Source organism: Podarcis muralis, chromosome 8 (genome assembly GCF_964188315.1).
Source record: "Podarcis muralis chromosome 8, rPodMur119.hap1.1, whole genome shotgun sequence".
In the NCBI taxonomy this organism is placed as follows: Eukaryota; Metazoa; Chordata; class Lepidosauria; order Squamata; family Lacertidae; genus Podarcis; species Podarcis muralis.
In genome coordinates, this window is record NC_135662.1 from 10,840,408 (window position 1) to 10,863,029 (window position 22,622).

General features: G+C 46.6%; 1 protein-coding gene across 2 annotated transcripts in view; it reads left to right on the top strand.

Annotated features, from left to right (window-relative positions):
- The first annotated feature begins 786 nt into the window (after positions 1–786).
- KCNQ3 (potassium voltage-gated channel subfamily Q member 3) overlaps positions 787–22,622 on the top strand; it is a 165,156-nt gene continuing 143,320 nt past the window's right edge. Inside the window, exon 1 of one of the 2 annotated variants that reach the window (XM_028736133.2) lies at positions 787–1,763. In XM_028736133.2, coding sequence (XP_028591966.2) covers positions 1,387–1,763 — 377 coding nt within the window. In that variant the 5' untranslated portion in view covers positions 787–1,386. The remainder of the gene's footprint in view (positions 1,764–22,622) is intronic. The other variant, XM_028736134.2, reaches the window with a different exon arrangement.

The following is a 22,622-nucleotide window of genomic DNA, read 5'->3' on the forward strand; positions in this document are numbered from 1 at the left end:
CCTCAGGGTCCCTTCCAACTTCACAGTTCTATCATAACAGGTTCACATCCTGGCATCTCACAAAAATGAGGGGAGGGCACTCTGCGTGTCCCTTTGCAAATTCAGAAGAGGGCGCTCTGCACGTGCTTTGGGGCACTCTTTGCAAATTCAGAAGAGGACCCCAACGTGTGTTTTAGGGATACTTTCTCGCAAATCCTCCTCCTATGACCGAGCCCTGGGAAAACAGGCGTCATCGCAGACCGTTCTGAAAATCGTACCGATGAACGCGGCTCCTTTCGGGATCCAGAAGCTGCAGCTGTGGGCTTTTTGGGAGCGTTGGGACCGAGGCAGGGGAAGAAGGTGATCGTGCAGGTGTGTGTCTCTGTGTGACGCCAACACCCCTCCCCCTCCCAGCCTCCCCGCACCTCCTCCCAGCCCGAAAAACGCGGGGAGTCCCGGCAACCCCCTAGCCTGGCCTCCTCCTCCTCCCGTCTCTTACCAGAGCCAAGCCTGGAAAGAGAGCGCCACGAAAACAGCCAGCTTGGCGGCGCGATCGCCGCTGCTGCCTCTACCGGAGAGAGGGGCAACCCCTCGCGCCTGTTTCTGGGGGATTCACACCCACCCACCTCTTCCTTTATTTTATATTTTGGCACCCATCGGCAATCGCGATCATAAAAGGTGGCGGGTGGAGAGCGCGCGCCAGCCTCCTTTCTCGCCGTCGCTCCGTGCGCAATTACGCGCCGGGCGCTCGCCAAACTGGGCAGGAGGAAGAGGAGGAGGAGGAGGAGAAAGAAGAGGAGGAGGAGCCGGTTGAGGCGCTGCTGCGATTTGCTGGCTTCCCATCTCTACAATGGACCACGCCCTACGGTGAGGTTGGGCAGGGCTGGGCGGAGAGAGAGAAGGAGAGAAAACTCGCTCCCTGGCTGGCATCGGAAGCTGGAGCGCGCGAGGAGGGTCGGGGGGCTGCGCCGGGGCTCTCATGCGTCGGGCTGGGAAATAAACCCTGCGATGAGCTGCTCGCCCCTGCCCGGCTGGACCAGGTGTTGTTGCCGCTGCCAGCTTCCTCTCTCTTCCTCCTCCTCCTCCTATTCCTCCGGAGCATCCTCGCCGCTGATGCCTCCTCGGTGCCCGCGGAGCTGATGTCCATCTCCCCTGGGGAGGCGATGACCTGACGGAGGATGTGATTCCCTCGCCCTGCCTTTCCTTCCTTCTCCAGCTCTCCCCCTCTCTCTCCTCCCTTGCCCTGCCCTGCTGGGGAGGGGGAGCCCTCCCCTCTCCCTCCCCCCCAGAAAATCAGAGGGTGGGCGCAGACCATGGCCTTTGGCTCCCCGCGGCTGCTGTTCCTTCGCACCCCTTGCTCACCTCTGAGGACCAGGGCAGAAGAAGAAGGAGGAGGAGGAGAGGAAGATGGGACTAAAATCCAGGAAGGCGGCGGCGGCGGCAGCAGCAGGAGCATCGCCGCCGCTACCACCTCCAGGGGCTGATGGTGGTGGTGGCGGCGGCCACGTCGGGGACGAGAAGAAAATGGGGCTGGCCGCTGGGGACCTGGAGCAGGGCGCTCTGGCTCTGGGCGCCGGGGCGGACAAAGATGGGACCCTCCTGCTGGAAGGGGCGGGCAAGGAAGACGGCGGCAAGAGGTCCGCGCAAGGGATTGGGCTGCTGGCCAAGACGCCGCTGAGCCGACCCGTCAAGAGGAACAACGTGAAATACAGGCGGATGCAAACTTTGATCTACGACGCCCTGGAGAGGCCGAGGGGCTGGGCGCTGCTCTATCACGCCTTCGTGTGAGTCGCTGCTGGCACCCCATGACACCTGGGCGCGCGGTTGATGGATTGTTTGCGCGATGGGCCAGGATAAAATGTTCGGGGGGTGGGTGGGTTTGGATGGGACCAGGGGTGGGGAATCATGTCCATATGGGTTGGCATTCCTCAGTGGGATGGATATTAGGAGGGGGGGTGTCATTTGGTGGGCCGATGCCACGATGCCAACAACAGCAATGTTTCAGGTTGGGTTCTAGCAAGCTGCAGACCCAGATCCTGGAACGGAGAGCGCAGCTTTAGGGCCGTTTCCCACGTTATGGGGCAGCACACACGGGTTTGTTGCTGCAAAGGGGTGTGCAGACAACCCAGCCGGGAGTTGCACTTGATCCCGGGCTCCCAGTAAAATGCACGTGTCTGCAAATCCACCTCGGTGGTGTTTTGCGTTTTGTGCTGAATGTAATGTGTGAATCAGCCTTTGGGAAGGCTCGTGGCACGCACGTAACGCTCAGAGATGCTTCTCATTCACGTGCCTCTTTTACCCCAAAGGGATCTTTGCAAGAAACCGTGGTGGTTTGTAAGGGCAGAAAAACACGCTGGTAAATAAATCTGGATTAGTGATGGCGAGTTGTGGGTTGTGGGCACAGGAAAAAAAGCATATGAATTCTGGGTTGTTGGGGAAAACGCGTGATAAGCATTTGCTTTCTGAGGTGGACTGATCGCTATCAATAGCTAGTGTGCGTTTCGATAACGGAGTTAAATTGTGACACTAGGTGATCGGCTGGGTTCTTTTGCTGCAAGGTAAAAGCTTCCACGATGTTGGATGGAATCTCGTTGCAAAGATAGAAAGCATGGCTTTATTTTCTTCCTGTAAAAAAAAAAAGGGGGGGGGGCTGAGCCCTCGAGAGATGCAACGCCTGAAGATGTGAGGGCTGTGATAACGTAATGTTATCTTGGTCACATGGAAGAGAACATGTTTTCCTGAAAGTCGAAAGCGCTCAAGGTGTTGTGGGGAATTTGCCATAGAAACAGGAATGTTTGATGATCTGGCTGTGGTGCTTTATCATTCTAGTCTAGGCAACAGCCTCATGGAAACTTGTTGTCAACAAAAAGAATTGCAGGCGGTTGTTTGGGTCTCTGTGTGTGTTTCTCCGGGAGCAACACTTGTGCTCTTTTTTTGGGGGGGGGGCGATATGATGTTCTCTGGGGAGTTTGTAAAAAGGCACGTAGATTGAAAACGGTGCTTCAAAGATGCTTCTCCAGATGGGTTGTGAAAAGGTTTATTCGTTTTTTTAAAAATGAGATGCCCCTGAAATGCACCTCTGCGATTAAATATGGAGAGGAATAAGCTTTTTCCTGTTACAGATAGGTAGCCATGTTGGTCTGCCATAGTCAAAACAAAAAAAATTCCTTCCAGTAGCACCTTAAAGACCAACTAAGTTAGTTCTTGGTATGAGCTTTCGTGTGCATGCACACTTCTTCAGATACCTGAAGAAGTGTGCATGCAGACGAAAGCTCATACCAAGAACTAACTTAGTTGGTCTTTGCATGCACACGAAAGCTCATACCAAGAACTAACTTAGTTGGTCTTTAAGGTGCTACTGGAAGGAAGCTTTTTCCTGTTTTTAAGGAAAAGCAAGATCAGTGAGAAATCAGTGAGAAAAGCAAAATCAGTGAGAAATTAAAACAACAAGGACACAACACTGCTTTAGTGGATCGGACCAAGAGTCCACTTAATACTGGATTTTCTTTTCAGCGCTGGTCAGCTGCACCACATCCACAAACTGGGTGTGAAGGTGGTACTGTCTGCACCTGCTGTTTGCAGGTATACTTCCCTTGGGCATGGAGGTTCTCTATTATGAATCGTGGCAAATTGATAACCCACCATACTTTTATTTAAATATCGAATTAATTGACAGTGATCAATAAGGTTTCTGTGCATTACTAGCAACTCAGTGTTTTGCAGTGTGGACAACTTTGCAAGAAACAGACTTATACCAAGGGCATGGTGTGAAATGGAAGGGTCGCACACCAACTGTATCCCACAATATAAAAGCTGGAATATCCCCTAGCAGCAGAATGGCATCTTTAGTGACTGGGGCCACACCCACACCATGGATTTCCCAAAGAACTCTGGGAACTGTAGTTTGTTATGGGTGCTGGAAATCATAGCTCTGGGAGGAGCCAAACTGCAGCTCCCAGGATTCTTGGGGAAGGATGTTCTTTAAATGTATGGCGTGGCTTATCGTGCCGTGGGCTTTTGTGAAATAAATATATCCAAAACACAAAAAGGGCAAATGGAAGGCTGACGACTATGTCTCACTTTTAGTATGGGTACATTCAGTATGGCTTTCCTGTGTAAAACCAGTAAATTGAATAATCACGAAGAGTCGGACACGACTAAATGACTGAGCAACAACAACAGCTATGGAACAGTGCAGGGCCTGTGCAGAGAAACCACACGTATTTTTACAGATGTCAGGCCAGTGGTTGCAGTGTTGGAGTTAAAGCTGAGAAGATGTGGGTTCAAATCCCGGGTGGGTAACCATGAACCCTTGTCGATCTTAGACCAGTTGGTATCTCACAGCCAAGTCTGCCTCACAGGGTTGTTGTGAGGATACAAAGGGAAGGAGACTCACTCTTAGGTCCTTGGAGGCATGGTGAGATGATGGTGGTGATGATATTAATAGCCACACCATAAAAGCGGTTTATAGCTGTCATGTGGGACATCTCTGGGAGAAGAAACTGCTAAGGAGTAAAACCCTACACAAATAAAAAAAATCAATGTGTGTGTGGGGGGGGTTTGACAAGAAATTTTCCGGGTGCCACCTGACCTTCCTATGCCTCTGGTTGTGAGGTGATGTGAGGTGATCGTTCACACAGTACTCTGAGGGGCAGCTTGGTTGGTAGAGAATGAGACTCTAAAAAGCGTGGGTTTGAGGTCCACCTTGGGCTAAAAATTCCTGCATTGCAGGGGGAAGGACTTTCCCAAACTTAGATCTCCAGCTGTTTTTGGACTGCAGCTCCCATCATCCCTAGCTGGCAGGACCAGTGCTCAGGGATAATGGGAATTGTAGTGCAAAAACAACTGGAGAACCAAGTTTGGGAAAGCCTGGACTCCATGATCTTCATGGTCTCTTCCAACTCTACAATTCTGTGATTCTGCTCCAAGCTCTCGTGGCAGAGACCGCATGAAACTGACCCCCCAAGGAAGAGCAGGATATATAAATTAGGGCTGGTGTGCAATTAAAATCAATCAATCAATCATTTAAATATTGGTTGGTTGGCTGGCTGAATTTGCTTGCCTGTGTATGCGAGTGAAACAAATAGTTTCGAAACAAAAGGCCTATTTTGTTTTTCTATGGTGCTGCAAATGTCATAGCCAGCATGCCTAAGAAGAGGTCCTGTCTTGAACTTGACCTTCCAACTCTAGAATTCTCTGATCCTATGGGACGTCCCTTGCTGCTTGAGGGAGAAGGGAGATTGCCTCTTTTAAGAGGACCAAGAGTCTGGAAACCAAGCCTTAGGAGGAGCGGTTGAGGGAGTTGGGTGTGTTTATTCTGGAGAAGAGAAGACTTGAGAGCAAAGGCTCTCATGGAAGATGGAACGAGCTTGTTTTCTGCTGCTGCTCTGGAGGGTAGGACCTGAACCAATGGATTCAAATTACAAGGAAGGAGATTCCCACTGAAACTTTCTGATGGTGAGAGCTGTTCAGCAGTGGAAGATATGGTGGAGTCTCCATCGTTGGAGGTCTTCAGCCAGAGTTTGGGTGGTCATCGGCCAGGGATTCCTTAGCTGTGATTCCTTGATTTCCAGGGAGTTGGACCTAGACAGTGGAAGATATGGTCGACTCTCCATCATTGGAGGTCTTTAAGCCAGAGATTGGGTGGTCATCTGTCAGGGATTCCTTAGCTGTGATTCCTTGATTTCCAGGGGGTTGGACCAGATGACCCAGCTCTTCAATTCTGTGATTCAAAGGTGCTACAATTCAAGGTGGTCATACTAGTGTGCCAAGACTCTGGTAGCCACATAGCTGACTCCACCAGGACCAAACATCTTGGGCCATATGATCAGAAGGGCAGCCCTGTTTGTGGTGCTGTTTGGTTGGGCGTCATTGCCATTTTTTTATTTGTATACCGTCTTTCTATCTTACAATACTCAAGGCAGTTTACAAGCTGAAGAAACAAAAAATGTACACCTTATAAGGATCTAATGCAATACAAAAACATCATAATAAAACAAAACTTTAAAATAAGCAACCTACGTCAAAAAGCAACATTTAGCAATTAGAGTAGTATAAAATAATATCCACATATAAAAGTTAAACAGAAATCCACTCAACAGTTACAATAAATAATTTCTAAGCTATAATCAATAAAACAACGGCAATACAGTACATAAAACAATAATATACAAATTGAGAAGCAGAGACTAGAGGGTGGAGCAAGGCAGGTGGAAGGAGGCCTTGCCTGGTGGAGTCTCTCTCCTCATTGACTCATAGCAGGGCCTTCTCAGTGGTGTCTACCTGTTTGTGAAATGCCCTCCCTGTTGAGGTGTGTCAGTCTCCTCATTATTAACATTTGGGAGGGATCTAAAAAAAAACCCCATTTCTCTTCACCCAGGCTTTTGGTGGCTGAAAGAGGCCGTTTCTGGTAATCTTGAAATTATTAGCCGTGAGGATATGTGACTGTTGTTAAATATTCTTGATTTTTTTTGCAGTAGTTTTGTTCTTTGCCACCATTCAGTTGGGATAAAAAAGTTATAAAAACTAATAGGGTGGTGCTTCACATCTGCAGTTTTTGAGTGCTTACAGTCTACAGAAAGTTCGGCTGCCTGATTAATCAGCGTCTTTCGTTAGTTGATGAAAAGTTTTTAAAAATAGATTCATGCAACCGATGAGTAGCCTTGGATATAAAGAAACCTCTTGCAGTTCTGTCTTGCATGTAGGACCCACTATGCTATCACTTTCCCCCAGGAATACTTAGTGTGTTATATTTTGCTAATACTTACTTCATACTCACCGCGGCTAAAATTCTCTTGCCATTTGTCTATGTCTCAGCTTGAATATTTATTGCTGAAGGCAATGATGCACTTCCCTATTTTGGCAACACTTCGTGGCTGGGGATACGCAAGTTTTATGTTTAATGGAATCTTTTAAAACCCATTTTATGTAAATGCTTTTTAATCTTTAACGTGTTCTGTGAGCTGTAGCTCAGAGTAAACCCACTGGAATTAATGGGCATGAGTTACTTCTGTTGATTTTAGCGGGTCTGCTCTCAGTAGGACTTTTACATAGATGATAGATAGATAGATATAGATAGATAGATAGATAGATAGATAGATAGATAGATAGATAGACAGACAGTATCCATTTTATGTTTTATATTGCACGCTTGTGGACAGTAGTGCTGGGTGGTGGAAAAGAATAATTTGAAATATTAAAAAAAGCAGAAGAAAATGTTAAGAACTGCATTGCTGGATCTGTCCATCTAGCCATAGGACTGTATAATGTATGGAGTTCTAAGAGACCCCAAGAAGTCATCTAGAGTCACCCCACGCTTAATGCAGGATCTGAAATGCAAGATGCGCTTACAGCATTCCTGGCAGATTCTCTGCTTAAATACCGCCAGCCCTGCCCCTTTCTGAGGCTGTTTCTGTGCCTCTGTCCAACCCTTCTTCGGAGGGTTCTGCTAATGTTTAGCCCAGACCTCATTACTTGCAGTTTCCACCCATTGCTTCTCTAGCCTTGCCTTCTGGAGCAACAGAGTCTTGGTGTTTCTAAGAGCCAGATGCCTTCAAAGCAGGATATGAAATCAACAGCCCTCCCCGTTAGACCTCAGAGGCTGCGTGGCTCAGTGGTAGAGCATCCAATTTGCATTCGGAAGGTCCCAGGTTCAGTTCCTGGCATCCCCTGGTAGAAGAAGAAGAAGAGTTTGGATTTGATATCCCGCTTTATCACTCCCCTTCAGGAGTCTCAAAGCGGCTCACATTCTCCTTTCCCTTCCTCCCCCACAACAAACACTCTGTGAGGTGAGTGGGGCTGAGAGACTTCAGAGAAGTGTGACTAGTTCAAGGTCATCCAGCAGCTGCATGTGGAGGAGCGGAGACGCGAACCCGGCTCCCCAGATTACGAGTCCACCTGTGCTGGTCCCGGGGGGAGGTTACTGTGGGGCTAGGTCCAGGACCTGAGTCGAGGGTCGGCAGACAGTCCTCCACGGGCAAAGCGGGGTCCACAGCGAGGAGCCGGGCAAGGACAGGAACACTGGAGGAACAGGACTGGGTGCTGGCCGAAACAGCTCTTCAATGACGACGTTGCTCCCGCAACCTGGGACCGGGCTGACTGGCCTTTATCTTCTCTGAGGCCAGGGGCGGCCCCGGCCCCCAGGAGCCCCGCCTCTCCTGGCCTTAAGGCGAGCACTCCTCCTGGGAGAAACCAGTTCCCTTCGCCTCTCTGCCCTGAGCCTGTGCAGTTCAGGAGAGGCTGAAGGGTTACTGGGCCCAGGGAGAGACTCACCTGTAGGCACTGAGTCCTCAACTACCTCTGGAGCCAGAATGGATTCACCTGGTGCCTGCTCCTGAGGATCCGGCACAGGTGCAGGCGCCTTAGAATCAAGGCCCTGCCCCAGTTCAGCCGGCCCTGGAGGCGGGGACTCCTGTGCAGGCTGGGATTCCTCCGGTTCATCCTCTGAATCGGATTCCCAGGCCATCACACCACTGCTCTTAACCACTACACCACACTGGTAGGGATGCGAGAGACCCATGCCTGTAATCCCAGAGAGCTGCTGCTATTCGGTGGAAGCAGTACTGCGCTAAATTGTCCAATGATCTGACTGGATAAAGCAGCTTCCTTCTACTCAGAGTTACAGTGTACCTCGGGTTAAGTACTTAATTTGTTCCGGAGGTCCGTACTTAACCTGAAACTGTTCTTAACCTGAAGCACCACTTTAGCTAATGGGGCCTCCTGCTGCTGCCACGCTGCCACCACGTGATTTCTGTTCTCATCCTGAAGCAAAGTTCTTAACCTGAAGCACTATTTCTGGGTTAGCGGAGTCTGTAACCTGAAGCATATGTAACCTGAGGTACTACTGTACATTGCCTCTGAACATGGGTTGTCCTGCTTAACAGCAGCTCTCAGGGGAGAGCTGGTGTGGCTTGTTGGCTAAGAGACTGAGCGGCGAGTCAGGGAGCTCCCAGTTCGAATCCTACCCCTGCTACAAACTCACTATGTAGCTTTAGGCAAGGTGCTCGCCTTCTTGCCCCAGTCTCTCCATCTGCACTATGTGAAGGAGCAGTAAGACTGACTTGCCTTATAAAGGTAAAGGTAAAGGTACCCCTGCCCGTACGGGCCAGTCTTGACAGACTCTAGGGTTGTGCGCCCATCTCACTCAAGAGGCCGGGGGCCAGCGCTGTCCGGAGACACTTCCGGGTCACGTGGCCAGCGTGACAAGCTGCATCTGGCGAGCCAGAGCCGCACACGGAAACGCCGTTTACCTTCCTGCTAGTAAGCGGTCCCTATTTATCTACTTGCACCCGAAGGTGCTTTCGAACTGCTAGGTTGGCAGACGCTGGGACCGAACAACGGGAGCGCACCCCGCCGCGGGGATTCGAACCGCCGACCTTTCGATCTTCAAGCCCTAGGCGCTGAGGCTTTTACCCACAGCGCCACCTGCGCTTGCCTTATAGGCTTGTTCTAATATCATCGATTCATTGAGTTGGAAGGGACCCTGAGGATCATCTAGTCCAACCCCCTGGGATGCAGGAATATGCAGCTGTTCCATACGGGGATCGAACCTGCAACCTTGGCATTATCAGCACCATGCTCTAACCAACTGAGCTATCCAGGCTGTAGGGATCACGAGCAGATAATGTACGTGAAACCCTTTGAATGCTTAAAAGCGCTGTGCAAACATTGCAGATTATTAATTGCCATCAGCAGGTGCATCTTCCTTGAATTTTGTCTAATCCACTTTAATAATAGTAATAATAACAATAATAATGATAATAAATTTTATTTATACCCCACCCTCCCTGGCCAGAGCTGGGCTCAGGGCGGCTAACACCAATAAAATCACAGTAAAAGCATAATAGGGGGGAAAGGGGGGGGGAAAACCAATTTAAAATACAGGTTAAAAAGCAATTTAAAATGCAGCCTCATTTTAAAATAGCCGATAAATCAAGACCATAAGGGGAGGGAAACATAAGGGTCAGACCGAGTCCAAACTAAAGGCCAGGCGGAACAGCTCTGTCTTGCAGGCCCTGCGGAAAGATGTCAAGTCCCGCAGCGCCCTAGTCTCTTGTGACAGAGCGTTCCACTGTGTCGGGGCCAGTGCTGAAAAGGCCCTGGATTTAAATGCCTGGGTGGCCCCTGGTGACCACCACCAAATCTTGCGACCATGAATCCCAAACATTGCAGTGCATGCAGGAAAACTTTTCTGTCTTGCACTCCAAAAAAGTTGGGGAAGGAGAGAGACAGATGTGGAAGAGCGATAGCTCAGCAGATGAGCATCTGATTTGCATGCAGAAGGTTTCGGGTTCAAGTAGGGCAGGGAACATCCCTTATCTGAAACCCTGGCAAACTAGTTGGACTAGTGAATCTGACTTGCTATAAGGCAGTTTCCTAAGTTTCTAGAAAAGCCAGCAAATTTGGGACCTGCTCTTCATTACCTTAATATCCCTTACTTTCCTGGAAACCTCAGAGCAGCTTAAATGCAACTCCAGTGGTCTCTGCAAAGGAGCTTTTGCTGTGCTCCAAGCATGTGACCGAGCCCTTTCCATTCTGCTGAGATTCTCCGACTTGCTCTGAAAACCTTTTAATGACATGCCGGGGTCAATGTATTATTAATGGTAGCAGCTCTGTAGAATTAAGGGTTCTGATGTTGCTCTCCTGCAATTTCTTCTTCTTCTTTATACAGTTTAGGCTATGGAAGGCGGTGGGGAAACATAAAAAGCATCTTGCTCAAAACAGTCAGAGATTTCAATTTTCCCCCCAATTATATTTCATTAAGTTTCAACATTTCAAATATGTACAGTCAAAACACATTTTCACCCCCCCCTCTTATTTTTGTTGACTTCTCACGCTCTTTCTCATGGAATTCTTGTTTCTTCCCCTTCTGCTACAGCCTATCTAACAAATCACAACCACAATATTATAATCCAATTGCTTCTTTCGCTCATAGCTCAAATTCTGCTCCCAAGTTCATCATACTGTAATATTCCTTTAAATAGTCTGAAAAGGGCATCCATTCTTCCACGAAACACTCATCATTAGATTCTCTTAATTTTGCTGTTAATTTTTGACAGTTTCGCATAGCCCATTACCTTATTTATCCGTTCTTCTTTGGTGGGAACTTCTTCTTCCTTCCATTTCCGCAAAAGTTAGAGATTTCAAATGGCCCCTCGGAGGACCTCGGAAGATGATCTCAGGGTCTGGGCAGGTTCATATGGAAAGAGGCGGTCCTTGAGGTATTGTGGTTTGTTGATGTTGCTCATTTCATATCTGTGCCACTTTATAGAACAAATCTGAAAGCGGTTTGCATAAAACAGCAAATATAACAATCCAGTATAAAACAAATCCAAACATCGAGGGAAATATTTCTAAGCGACATTTTGCTTTCCACCTGGCATCCAGAGATCTCCACGTGGTTGCAAATGGACCCAAGCCAGACGCAAATTGCGCCTGGCACCTGGCTAATTTCTAACACTGATCCTGAGCAGGGATGCATCTGCCCACAAGCCATTCCTGTGCACAATAGGGTGCAATAGTTATTGGTACAGGGTTATTGGCAGCTTCCTGCTCTCCCCATCTGAAATGATATTCATATTCCACAGTGCTTTTGGAGACATGCCTCCTTTTCGCTCTTCTGTTTTACACTTGGAGATAACACATCACTTTGGCATCTTGTCATAACAAGCCAGCGGTGGGTTAACCAGGGGTGTGTTGCAACTGGCTGTTTCGCTTCATCTGGCCTCTGAAAGGAGGAAGGCAGGATCTCTGCTGCTTGAGGTCGAAAGGATCAGGCACTCGGATGGGAGAAGGAAAAGGAACCGGCCAAAGCGGAATGAATAAAAATGAGAGCCGGTTTTGAACGGCAAAGGTGACTCATCCATGCAACAGACAATTAAGAGACGTGGTTGTTTCTCAATTTCTCCTCTTCCCAGCCAGCCCTGACGCCTTTGGAAAAGGCAAACGTATCTCTATCTTTTCTGCAGTCCTGTTGCACAAGTGCAGAAAACGACACGAGATTTGCCGCCCTGAAAAAATCTGTTTCCAGGTTGTTGTTGTTGTTGTTTTGAAAATGGCAAGTTCCTAGCTATCAAGGTCTCTGAAGATGAGTTTGAAAGCATATGGAAACTGCCTGGCAAGCTTGACTTGCAAAAATTTACCATTCGCCCAATAACAAATACTGGAAATGTAATGAGACTGAAGGTACCTTTTATCACCTTTGGTGGACCTGCCCGAAGATTAAAGCCTTTTGGGAAATGATCTATAATGAAATTAAGAAAGTTCTTAAATGGACTTTTTCTAAAAAACCTGAGGCTTTTCTTCTGGGCATGGTTGGCCAATTGGTGTCAAAGAAGGACAGGACGTTTTTTATGTATGCTACGACAGCAGCAAGAATTCTTTTAGCAAAGTATTGGAAGACACAAGAACTACCCACGCTGGAAGAATGGCAGATGAAGGTGATCGACTATATGGGACTGGCAGAGATGACTGGCAGAATCCGTGACCAGGGGAAAGAGACAGTGGAAGAGGACTGGAAGAAATTTAAAATATATCTTAAAAATTACTGTAAAATTGAGGAGTGTTAAGATGTTAAGGATCTGGGAAATAGAGAATTTAACTTTAATAAGTTAAAAAAGAACCTATATGAAAGTGAACTTGATAATCAGTTAATTGGAGGAGTTGCTGAAGAAAGGTAAAACAAGGATGCAGAAAAGGGGAGGTATGGGGAAGTCCGAGAAGCAAGGTGTATGAAAATAAGATTATGAAATTATACATGTTTATATGTTTGTATGTTTTTGTTCTGTGTATTGTTTGTTTTCATTATGTGTTTGGAAAATTAATAAAAAATTATTAAAAAAAAAAAAAGGAAACTGCCTGGCAAAATCCGAGAGATGCTGCTGAGGTGGATTCCCTGTGGGCTTCTGTGCTAACCTGGTGCCTTGCTGCAACCCTGGTGGAACTCTGCCCATGCTTCCATCCTGGTCTTCGCTTTGCCCTGCGCATTGTTGCTGCATTAGCAAAGGCCCTTTCTACTTGGTTTATTTAGTTTGGTTTTAATTATTGATGCTAATACTTCATGTTGCGCTAATAAATATTCGGCAGTGTGCTGTGTAAGAGTAATGAAGCCTCAGCAATTTGGGATCTCAACCACAAACTTTCTGCTATTAAATCTTTGCTGCGAGCTGGAGCAGTAGCTAGAGTATCCCCCTTCTCCCTGTGTGTGCTTGTTTATGTGTGTGTGTGAGAAAGAGATAAACCATGTATTCAGAAAGCTGGATGTGACATCTGCAGGGATAACACAATCTAGGACCCCAGTGTGTGCTTGTGTGTAAGCTGTGTGGGTTCCTGAGGCCTTGCTGTTTTCTGCAGGAAAGATACTCACCTGCTGCCCAACATTTTGCAAATAATAATAATAATAATAATAATAATAATAATAATAATAAAATTTTATTTATACCTCGCCCTCCCCGGCCAGAGCTGGGCTCAGGGTGGCTAACACCAGTAAAATCACAGTAAAATCATAATAGGAAAAAACCCCACCAATTTAAAATACAGGTTAAAATGCAATTTAAAATGCAGCCTCATTTTAACAGTAGCCCGTAGGTCAAAACCATAAGGGGAGGGAAACATAAGGGGCAGACTGAGTCCAAACCAAAGGCCAGGCGGAACAGCTCTGTCTTGCAGGCCCTGAGGAAAGATGTCAAGTCCCGCAGGGCCCTAGCCTCTTGTGACACAGCGTTCTACCAGGTCGGGGCCAGTACTGAAAAGGCCCTGGCCCTAGTTGAGACCACTCTAACCACCTTGTGACTTGGGACCTCGAAAATATTGTCATTTGTGGACCTTAAGGTCCTCTGCAGGGCATACCAGGAGAGGCAGTCCCATAGGTACGTGGGTCTTAGGGGGAAACCTTGCAATACTCCTGTTCTCATATCAAAGGCTGCCCTACCTTATTAAAGGTGTAAAGGTACCCCTGCCCGTACGGGCCAGTCTTGACAGACTCTAGGGTTGTGCGCCCATCTCCCTCAAGAGGCCGGGGGCCAGCGCTGTCCGGAGACACTTCTGGGTCACGTGGCCAGCGTGACATCGCTGCTCTGGCGAGCCAGAGCCGCACACGGAAACGCCGTTTACCTTCCCGCCAGTAAGCTGTCCCTATTTATCTACTTGCACCTGGGAGTGCTTTCGAACTGCTAGGTTGGCAGGTGCTGGGACCGAACAACAGGAGCGCACCCCGCCGCGGGGATTCGAACCGCCGACCTTTCGATCGGCAAGCCCTAGGCGCTGAGGCTTTTACCCACAGCGCCACCCGCGTTCCCCCTACCTTATTATCTTTGAGTAATTTGGACGAGGGCTGTAGGTCAGTGGTGGAGCTTTGGAGGCAGAAAGTCCCAGGTTCAATACTTGGTATCTTCAATGAGGACTGGGAATGTCTGCTGTGTGAAAATTTAAAGAGCTGCTGCCATATTGTGTAGACAATATGGAGCTAAATGAGCCCATGGCCTGACTCTGGGCTCATGCACATTTCTGCTTCTCCTGGGCCTAGAATGCCTGGATCCAAGTGATTTGCTGCTTGTCCCATGTTTCTAGGCATGGGTCTGAGCAGGTCTGCCTTTGTCCTGCCATTTGCCACCGGAAAGCCCCTTCTTTAGCACTCAATAGGAACAAACAGCAATCCGTGGAAAAGTCATTTGCTGTTTGTCCCGAATCAGAGCCAAACCATGGGGTTTCCTGGGGAAATCAGCAGGGTAAATGGAGTTGTGGCTAAGTCCAGAGTGCATGGCAGGTTTTTAGTTTTCCTGCTACTGTGTCTCTTGTATGCCGCATTAATTTACCCTGCAACTGCCTGTCTTCTGGTCGATTTAAAAGCCAGGAGGGACATTGTTTCCTCTTGCTTAAAGATACATTTGGAAAAAATAAAGTGTTTACTAGTGCACTATAAAGTGTTTACTAGTGCACTATTGCAGTTTGGAGGGACACGGGTGGCACTGTGGGTTAAACCACAGAGCCTAGGACTTGCCGATCAGAAGGTCGGCGGTTCGAATCCTCGTGACGGGGTGAGCTCCCGTTGCTCAGTCCCTGCTCCTGCCAACCTAGCAGTTCGAAAGCACGTCAAAGAGCAAGTAGTTAAATAGGTACCACTCCGGCGGGAAGGTAAACAGCATTTCTATGAGCTGCTCTGGTTCGCCAGAAGCGGATTAGTCATGCTGGCCACATGACCCGGAAATTGTATGCCGGCTCCCTCGGCCAATAAAGCAAGATGAGCCCTGCAACCCCAGAGTCGGTCACGACAGGACCTAATGGTCAGGGGTCCCTTTACCTTTATTGCAGCTTGGCGTGACCTTCTGCGTCTGCAGTGTGCGGCATGTCAAGCTGTGCACTGCACATCGCCTTAATTTTAACTTAAAATGCACATGCCCATCCCTTCCTTGGAGTCTTTTTTAAAAAATCATTTTTATTGCTTTTCCAATAAAAAACATCCAATTAATATATCCAATCATAAGGGAGGAGTTAGAGTTAGAGTTAGGATGGTTGAGAAGTCAGTCTGGAGTTAGACGAGAGAGAGAAGATAAGTCTGTGGGTTGGGCTAGTCTGGTGTGAGAGAGTGAGAGAATCTGTTAAGAGGGTCTGTCAAACAGTTGATATAATCAGTCAGAAGGTATTAAGAAGGTACAGGCCGGTAAAGAAACTAAAGTTAAGAAACTGACAGGAATATTATCTGAGAAACCATAAACTTGTTAATGCTCATAAACTAAACTTGTTTATTTGGTTCAATTTTAACAACTGTCTGGACTCAGTGTTTTACATGAGAGTAACAGGTTGGTGGCAGCGGGGAAGCGAGCACAGTGGTGGCACAGGGATCAATAGACTGTGTGATCGCCACACTTGCCTATCCTCGCTCAGCCAGGGTACAACTGCTTGAGCTGAGGCTGGCGTAAGTCCCCCAAAAGGGACATTCTAAGGGTGGGACTGTGTGATTTATTTATTTTTTTGTAAGCTGTCCTGACCCTCTTTTTTAAAATGGAAAAGCTGGGCTATAAATATTTTAAATTGATAAATTAATAACTAGAAATGTGGCGGTAGGGCGTCAAATTATGTCCTAGCAACTCCTGATGACATTGTTAGAAAGTTGGATTAGGAAAATTCACGGGCAATAAGTCTCTCATTGTGGTGTTGCTCTGATATTGATGAAATGAAGTATTCAGTGCTGAGTAAAAGGAAGGTGATGTCTCTTTTCACCACTGCGATTCCTTTCTTGCAGGCATCTGACTTCACACTCTTTGGAACAGAGGGCTGGGTTTATGGGGACCTTTAGACGTGACCCCAGAAAGGCAATTCGTACATTTTTATTATTATCGCCATTGTACTTTGATACTGCACATCTTTAACAAAGCCACAGGCATTGCTTGCCTCAAAATTGCTTCTGGCGTGGAAGAAAATTAAAAGGGAGAACCTCAACTATTAATAACTTTGAAAAGAAATGGGCGAAGAACCATTAAATATGTGTCACCTCCAATTTCATTTTGGAGCTATCTGTGCGAGACTGATCAGCTCGTGCCTGCGAAAAAGATAAGACGCCCAAGAACTTTGGAATAAGACTGCACAGCACTGACTTCAGGGATCAGCTGCACTTAAAAGAAGAAGAAGAAGAGTTTTGCCTATAAAGCAACATATTAAATTTAATTCAGCCTCTTCTGTTCCTCAAACCATTGATGGCTACAAATCTATTCCTACTTATACCTGGGGCTAAGCTTCATTTAAAATCAGTGGGACTTAACTTTTGAGTGTAAATGAATATATGAAGATTGCACAGTTAGACTCCTGTGCATGCATGCTCAAAAGTAAGCTCTGTTTTGCCCCAATGTCTTACTCCCAGGTAAGGCTGCAATCCTTATATCATGATCCTCTTCAGTTCAGAAGCGTTAGCAAAGTCACTTAACTAATGCAGCTTCAGCCCAGAGAGAAAAACCTTGATAACAATTAACTGAGGAGACTGAACCAAGCAGTGTATACTTTGAAGAGAAATAAGCAGGGAGATTTGGTCTTTTCTTTGTGGGCCTTGTACATCACACAGAGACATTCAACCAAAGATACAGAAGAAAACTCCCTCAGAACTGAACAGCCAATCAGAGATGTGCTACCTCAGTGGAGCTCATGCTGCTCTGCCTGGTTGCTAAGCAACATTTCCACACACACACACACACACACACACACACACACACACACCCTTGGCTTGACTTTAAAACCATTAACCCTTACATTACAAAGGGAATGGCCCATTGAAAAGCAGTCTTCGAGTGTGGGCTCCAAACAGCTGTGAATTAGTAATATAGGAACCGGCTGTATAACTTCAGTCCATTTTTGTCTGCACTGACGAGAAGCATTATTCCTGGCCCTACCAGGCGATGCTGAGGACTAAATTTGGGGACTTTTTTTTTGCATGCAGAGCAGGTGCTTTCTTGAACCTACAGCCCTTTCCCCTAGCTGCAATCCACCTTGCAGTTTTATCACCTAGCCTGCCTTTAGCCACTTCGCTGAAATATCACAGGGGATTTTGTTAAAAGCTTTGCTGAAATCAAAATAAATTCCACCCGCAGCATTACTTACAATCCACAAAGTGAGTAACCTGATCAAAGAAAGAGATAAGACTAGTCTGGCAGGATTTATTCTTCCCGAATCTGTGCTGACTTCTACTTTATCGCAGTTTTGCTATCAATATGTTTGCAGACTGACTGCTTTAAAATCTATCTGAGTGCCTTTCTTGGTCTGGAAGTCAGACTGATTGGGCTGGCGTGTTTTAAATCTCTCTCCTCCCCTTCCTCTTTTGACTTATTCTTTACTATTGGGGTTGGAGTTGGCAGCCCTGTCTTTGTCCCCTCCCCATAGGGACACAGATGTATGACATCGGCAAGGAGTCGCCTTAATAAAACCTAGGACAATATCTCAGTCAGTAGAGCACGAGTCTCTTAAATGATAATAATCATAATAATTGTTGTTGTTGTTTAGTCGTTTAGTCATGTCCGACTCTTCGTGACCCCATGGACCAGAGCACGCCAGGCACTCCTGTCTTCCACTGCCTCCTGCAGTTTGGTCAAACTCATGCTGATAGCTTCGAGAACACTGTCCAACCATCTCGTCCTGTGTTATCCAATTCTCCTTGTGTCCTCAATCTTTCCCAACATCAGGGTCTTTTCCAGGGAGTCTTCTCTTCTCATGAGGTGGCCAAAGTATTGTAGCCTCAGCTTCAGGATCTGTCCTTCCTGTGAAGGACAGATGAGCAGTGAGCACTCAGGGTTGATTTCCTTCAGAATGGAGAGGTTTGATCTTCTTGCAGTCCATGGGACTCTCAAGAGGCTCCTCCAGCACCATAATTCAAAAGCATCCATTCTTCGGTGATCAGCCTTCTTTATGGTCCAGCTCTCACTTCCATACACCACTACTGGGAAAACCATAGCTTTAACTATACAGACCTTTGTTGGCAAGGTGATGTCTCTGCTTTTAAAGATGCTGTCTAGGTTTGTCATTGGTTTTCTCCCAAAATAATAATAATAATAATAATAAATTTTTATTTATTTATTTTGCTACCCACTCTTCCACCTAGTGGGATACATGGCAATTTTAAAACAACCCCTAAAACAGATCGCAAGCATACATTTCCCACATTCATCAACCAGTAAAGCAGGAACTCACAACAGAATGAGTGTTTTTTTTCAAGTGGTGCTGAAAGCTTGTCAAAAAGTAGGATTTTGCTCAGAGGGGAGGGAGTTCCACAGGTGGGGAGCCACCACCGAGAAGGCTCCCCCTGCAGTTCACTGCACCACCACTAGGAGGGCCTTTCCCCATAGCACACGGGCAAATCTGCAATGTTTGAGCCATTCCTTCAAGCAATCTTCTGATAGAGGCATCCGGAATAAATGCAGCGCTGCATTCTTCCAGAACTCCGGCATGTAATAGAACACCTTTGCTTTGTGGACGCCTCAGGATCCTTAGATGACATTCAGGTGGAGGATTGAAAGACAGATACAGCGAGGGGACACCATGCCGGGGAAACAAAACTCACTAGGTTAGTACCTACCACAAATGATCTTAACAGCTCACTTAACCTCAAAAACATTCATTCCATCATCCTAAAGAACAAACGGAGGAGTCTACCTTTGTTCCCCTCACCACCATATTTCCACATCTTATCGTGGAATGTGGCGGGCTGGCTGTCTAAGCAGGGTGATGCTGATTTTCTGGATTTCCTCTCAAAATTCCAGATTATTTGTTTACAAGAGACCTGGTGCCTAGACTCTCATCCCCCTTACTTACAGGGCTATGTGGCTTTTGCTACCCCTGCGAAAAAACTAAATAACCGTGGCCGACCTAGCGGCGGTTTGGTCACTTTTATTCCTATAGAGCAAGGGTACAGGGTGCGACAACTGCAGTGGATGAAGAGTAACAATTTTCAGATTTTACTTATCTCCAATAACACAGGAGGAGATTTTCTATGTTTCAACGTTTATATTCCCCCCATGTGTACTTCCTCTCAGACAGTACAAATCTGGGAAGATTTGGAGTCATGCTTGGAGAAGGCCAAAATAGAATTTCCTGACTGGAACATCCTGCTGGCAGGTGACTTTAACGCTAGGATAGGCAGTGACATCAATTCGTATGGCTCCAAAACCCAGTTTTTACCAGAGGCAGACTGGTTTATCCCTTGGAGTTCTGATGAAAAGGTCCTGAATAAGGCAGGTAATACATTACTGGAGATTGCCTTTAAGCATAATTTATACAACCTGCATGGCACTTACATGGATAGGTCAGGAGGTTTCTTCTCTTTTATCAGCCCTCGTGGTGCAAGTGTGATTGACCATATCCTGGTCTCTCCAACAATTTTGGAGAGGGCACAGGGTCTCAGCACTTTTAACAGAACTGAGAGCGACCATCTTCCTAGAGCAATCTCACTAACCCCCCTCGAATCAGGAGGATTACAACATCTACATTGTGCAGTCCCTCCTCAAGCACCGGCCCCACGCAGGCGCAAATGGAACAGCGAGCTGGAGCTTAAAATTAAACAACACCTGCACTCTCCAGATTTATTGGCTCTGAGAGACCAGTGTCTTTTACCTAACTTTGATCCTTTTTCATTATATCAGCGGGTCTCAGGGTCTCTTTTCCCATTTCTTATAAACACCAGGCCTCCCAAACAACATAACAAATCGGGGGTCTGGTTTGATAAAGACTGCCGGAAGCTAAGATCCCTGCTTAGGAAACAACAAAACAAGGTAAAACAGGAGAGGACTCTGTCATCTATGGTAAACTTCCACAGATGGCGCTCTTACTATAAAAACACCTTAAAACTCAAGAAATCCCTTTATAGGAAGGAACAATGGGAGGCACTTGATAAGGCGATTAAATCGCGAGACGATAGAAAATTTTGGGCAATAGTAGCACAGGGAGTCTCATCCAAAGGAAAAATTGTAAACAGCAGTATTCCATCCGATGTGTGGTATCAACACTTTTCCAAGCTATACACACCCTCAAATACTGCTAATTCGAGTCCGTCCCTCCTATTGAAGAATGATCATCTAGCTAGTTGGGATCCGGTTACGGAATCAGAGTGCCTACAGCTAATTAAAACTTTAAAAAATGGCAAAGCTCCTGGTGAGGATATGATCCCCCCTGAGGTTTTTAAATCAAATGCCCAATGGTGGGCCATCTTTTTGGCCAAACTTTTTACAGCAATAAACAACACATGTAAAATCCCAGCAAATTGGAAACTAAGTGTGGTAGCCCCTATCTACAAGAAGGGAGACATTCAAGATCCAGCAAACTACCGCCCTGTAAGCCTTCTGGACACTGCATACAAACTTTATACCCGGTACTTATTAAAGAAGCTGGTAGATTGGGCGGACCATTCTAACCTGTTCAACCAGGAACAGGCAGGATTTAGAAAGGGCCACAATACGATAGGTCACTGTATGGTACTACAGACCCTGGTAGCTAAATATGCAAAAGCGTATAAGAGCAGACTCTTCGTGGCCTTCGTTGACTTGACATCTGCCTTTGACTCAATCTGTAGAGATAGACTATGGAAAAAATTATATGAAACGGATATTGACAGACGACTTTTAAAAATTCTCAGAGAGTTACACACAGATATTACAGTCAAAATCAGAACTGGGCCATCGGGAACTCTTACGGACCCACTGCCATTGGGGAAAGGGGTCAAACAGGGATGCCTGCTAGCCCCATTTCTTTTTAACTTTTATATAAACGACATTGTGCAGTACATGGCAAAGTACAAGTCATCGGCTCCAGCCCTTGAAGGTAAACATCTGAATATATTGCTATATGCCGATGACATGGCTTTAATGGCACTCACCCGAAGAGGCCTACGCAGCATGCTGGAGGGGATCGCAGCCTACTGTTCCCATAACTCACTAAAGATAAACTATGACAAAACAAAAATTGTGGTGTTCACTAGAGCTCGCCACACCTTTAGATGGTCTTTAGATGAACATGTGATTGAACAGTGCCCTTTTTTTAAATATCTGGGTGTTACATTCCAGGCTACATCTAGTTGGTTAGCCCACTTTAAGGCTGTAACCATCCTAACACGAAGAACAATTGGTGTCCTGCTTAATTTCTTTCACACCCGGGGAGGACAATTGGTGATCCCAGCATTAAGAGCTTTTGTTGGGAAAGCTATTCCCCAGATGTTATATGGGATAGAACTCTGGGGGTGGAACCAGAGGCTGTTGGAACGGCTCGAAATTTTGCAAAATTATTATCTCAGGAGGATTCTAGGCCTTCCTCAAGGAACCCCAGCAGCTTTCTTGAGGGTGGAGGTTGGATTACCCTCTGTGTCTGCCAGGGCCCATTTAAGATTCCTACGATTTTACATCAACCTTGCAAATACCTCAAACACCTTATTAGCCAAACAAGCCTTTGTATCTCTTCAAAAGAACACCACTTGGCGTCAAAACCTATCTGAGATCCTGATTAGATACACCCTACTGGAGTTTAATATCCTCAAACTGTGGAGCCCGGACAAAGTTCGGGAATGGATCCTGCAGAGAGACGCTCTGTTAGATATCACAAAAATACAGAACCCAGGGTCCTCCCACTGGCTTCCCCGACTGAAAACAGTCAAAACCTGCGCCAATTACTTAGCGAATATCACCAATCCCACCCTTCGGAGAGCCTTCACCATGGCCCGTTTTCAAACCATTCCTACGGCCTATCTGTCAGGCAGATATGCAAAAATCCCAGTAGAGCAGCGTATATGTCCTTGTCATATGAGAACCAAAGAGGATCTCATACATTACATGTTGTATTGTCCCATCTATTCGGCCTTCAGGGATGCGATGTTACAAACTATTCCCAAATCAATAGTCAACTCTGAGGACCAAGTAAAGTTTTTACTGGTGGACGCTGATCCACGGATTTCTCACGTGGTAGCAGTCTTTGTGGTGAAGGCTATGAAAACTAGGGTATGGTTCCTGGATGAAACGGTGAGGTCCCTTCCATTGATCTCCTAACCTGTTGCTGTATCTTCTTTCCTGAATGGTGGGGTTTTTTGGGTAGTTTCCTTGCTGGGATAGCATGACATGAATTTTAGCTTACTTTTATAATTTTATTGTTTATCTTTTAACAATGTTTTATGGTATTTTGTGTAAAGG